This window comes from Macrobrachium nipponense, chromosome 2 (assembly GCF_015104395.2).
Source record: "Macrobrachium nipponense isolate FS-2020 chromosome 2, ASM1510439v2, whole genome shotgun sequence".
NCBI lineage: Eukaryota > Metazoa > Arthropoda > Malacostraca > Decapoda > Palaemonidae > Macrobrachium > Macrobrachium nipponense.
The window spans coordinates 139,386,140-139,388,063 of NC_087201.1; the positions used below are offsets into that span (position 1 = coordinate 139,386,140).

At 30.5% G+C, this 1,924-nt stretch overlaps 1 protein-coding gene across 1 annotated transcript in view; it reads left to right on the plus strand.

Moving 5' to 3' along the window:
* LOC135221033 (uncharacterized) overlaps window positions 1-1,924 on the plus strand; it is a 238,299-nt gene that overhangs the window by 145,341 nt on the left and 91,034 nt on the right. Inside the window, exon 10 of the mRNA XM_064258766.1 lies at window positions 1,557-1,640. Within this exon, the coding sequence (XP_064114836.1) occupies window positions 1,557-1,640 (84 nt within the window). The remainder of the gene's footprint in view (window positions 1-1,556; window positions 1,641-1,924) is intronic.

Genomic DNA, 1,924 nt, shown 5'->3' on the forward strand with positions numbered 1-1,924 from the left:
CAGGGTTATTTCGCCCTACTTAACTCAATTCAGAGCTATTTTCTTGCTACAATTTAATAACAAAAAGATTAAGTGTCCAATGCTCAGACACAGGGACAAGACAATTAAAGGATTATACAGGGCGACAGCTGACCACATTCAGATCTTTGGTAAACAAAAACTTATTCATAAAACATATTAAACATATATATACAAAGAAAATATCTCTAAGGCAACTAATTTGTATTTAAGTCTGTAATTATATTTTTGAGGCCATTCTTAAACATGTTACAAATACAAGAGTCTAAATGAACAGGCCATGACTAATATTAAAATAAAAATGGGAAGTAAGTTGTATTATGGCAGATTCTAAAAGATTTTGTGATAATACATCTTTTGATCTTGCAATTACTGAACTACCAATCCAATTTATCCAGTGGTTGTTTTCACTTAAATGAATGAATATTGCTTTAGATGTTTGCCCAATTTTGACAGAATATTTATGCTGTTTTAATCTTACTTCTAAACCTTGCTCGACTGTCCGAGATAAAAGGAGGGGCAGTCCATACATGAAATTTTATATATTATGTTGTTGCTTTCCCTGGGGCCATTTTTTATTAAAATTTCTTTTAGTGTGTTATTTTTAGGAAAAAACAAGGTTGACCTTAAAGGCTCTTAACAAAGATTTAATGGTTTCAAATCCGTTAAAATAAGGCAAACTCAGAATGTTCTTAGAATTTTCTCTCTCTGTGTATTTGTATTTGTAACATATTTAAGAATGACCTCGAAGATATAATTACAAACTTAAATACAAATTAGTTGCCTTAGAGATATTTTCTTTGTATATGTATGTTCAATATGTTTTGTGAATAAGTTTTTGTTTACCAAAGATCTGAATGTCGTCAGCTGTCGGCCTGTATAATCCTTTAATTGTCTTGTCCCTTTGTCTGAGCAGTTTACTTAGTCTTTTTGTTCTTAAATTGTACCCATGTTTATGCTTGTTTGGAAAGGCTACTCATTCTCCACATGTGTTGGATTCTAGGTACTAATCTCCTTATAATCCCTATCTGTCACTTATACAACCTTTCCTGTACTCTCAATTTCTCATGTAAGTCAGTTTGTCTGCTAAGCAAAGGACGTTGAGTCGAAAGATCTTGCAGAAACTGTGTTTTATCTTTCCTTCGTGGCTTATACCTTTATTTATGGATTTATCAATTTCCAAACTTTGTGATATATATATATATATATATATATATCTATATATATATATATATATATATATATAATATATATTTATACGTGTTTAACATTATCTTTAGCCTGAAGTAAGATAATGTTAAAAACAATGAAAAAATTAAATTTTTTCATTGTTTTTACATTATCTTACTTCAGGTACTATTTCATTATTTGATAAATTGCAAAAGTTTTCATGTTTTGTAGAATGCTCTACTCAAAAGAGAGCAGAATGTTAGCAGAGTACATATTGACAGTTGAAATAATGTTCTATTGTTGATTGCTATGTGAATACAACATTAACATTATAGGTTTAGAATTTTATACTTTTGTCTTTTTTATAGGAGGCATCCGTCTCCCCAAATATTATCGTCGACTATGTTCGCTTCAGAGTCTTGGTCCCCAACTTTTAGGGACCATCGTTCTTGGTATGTCCTTCTGGATAGATTTGCTAACATGACAGGAGTTTGGGATAACAGTTATCAGATAATGCAAAAAGAACATAGACATTTCAACATATATTATATTACAGTGTCGTAAACTACCAAACATCCAGAGGAAGAAACACTAATTTTTAAGGGTTCTAAGGAAGGAAAGGATTTTTTTATTATTTTTACTTTTTGTCCTTGACTCCTGTTATTAGAATTAGTATGAGTTTGTCCAGTTGTTATGCTTTTGTGCTGGTTGGTTTTACTATATGGCATTTGTTTTT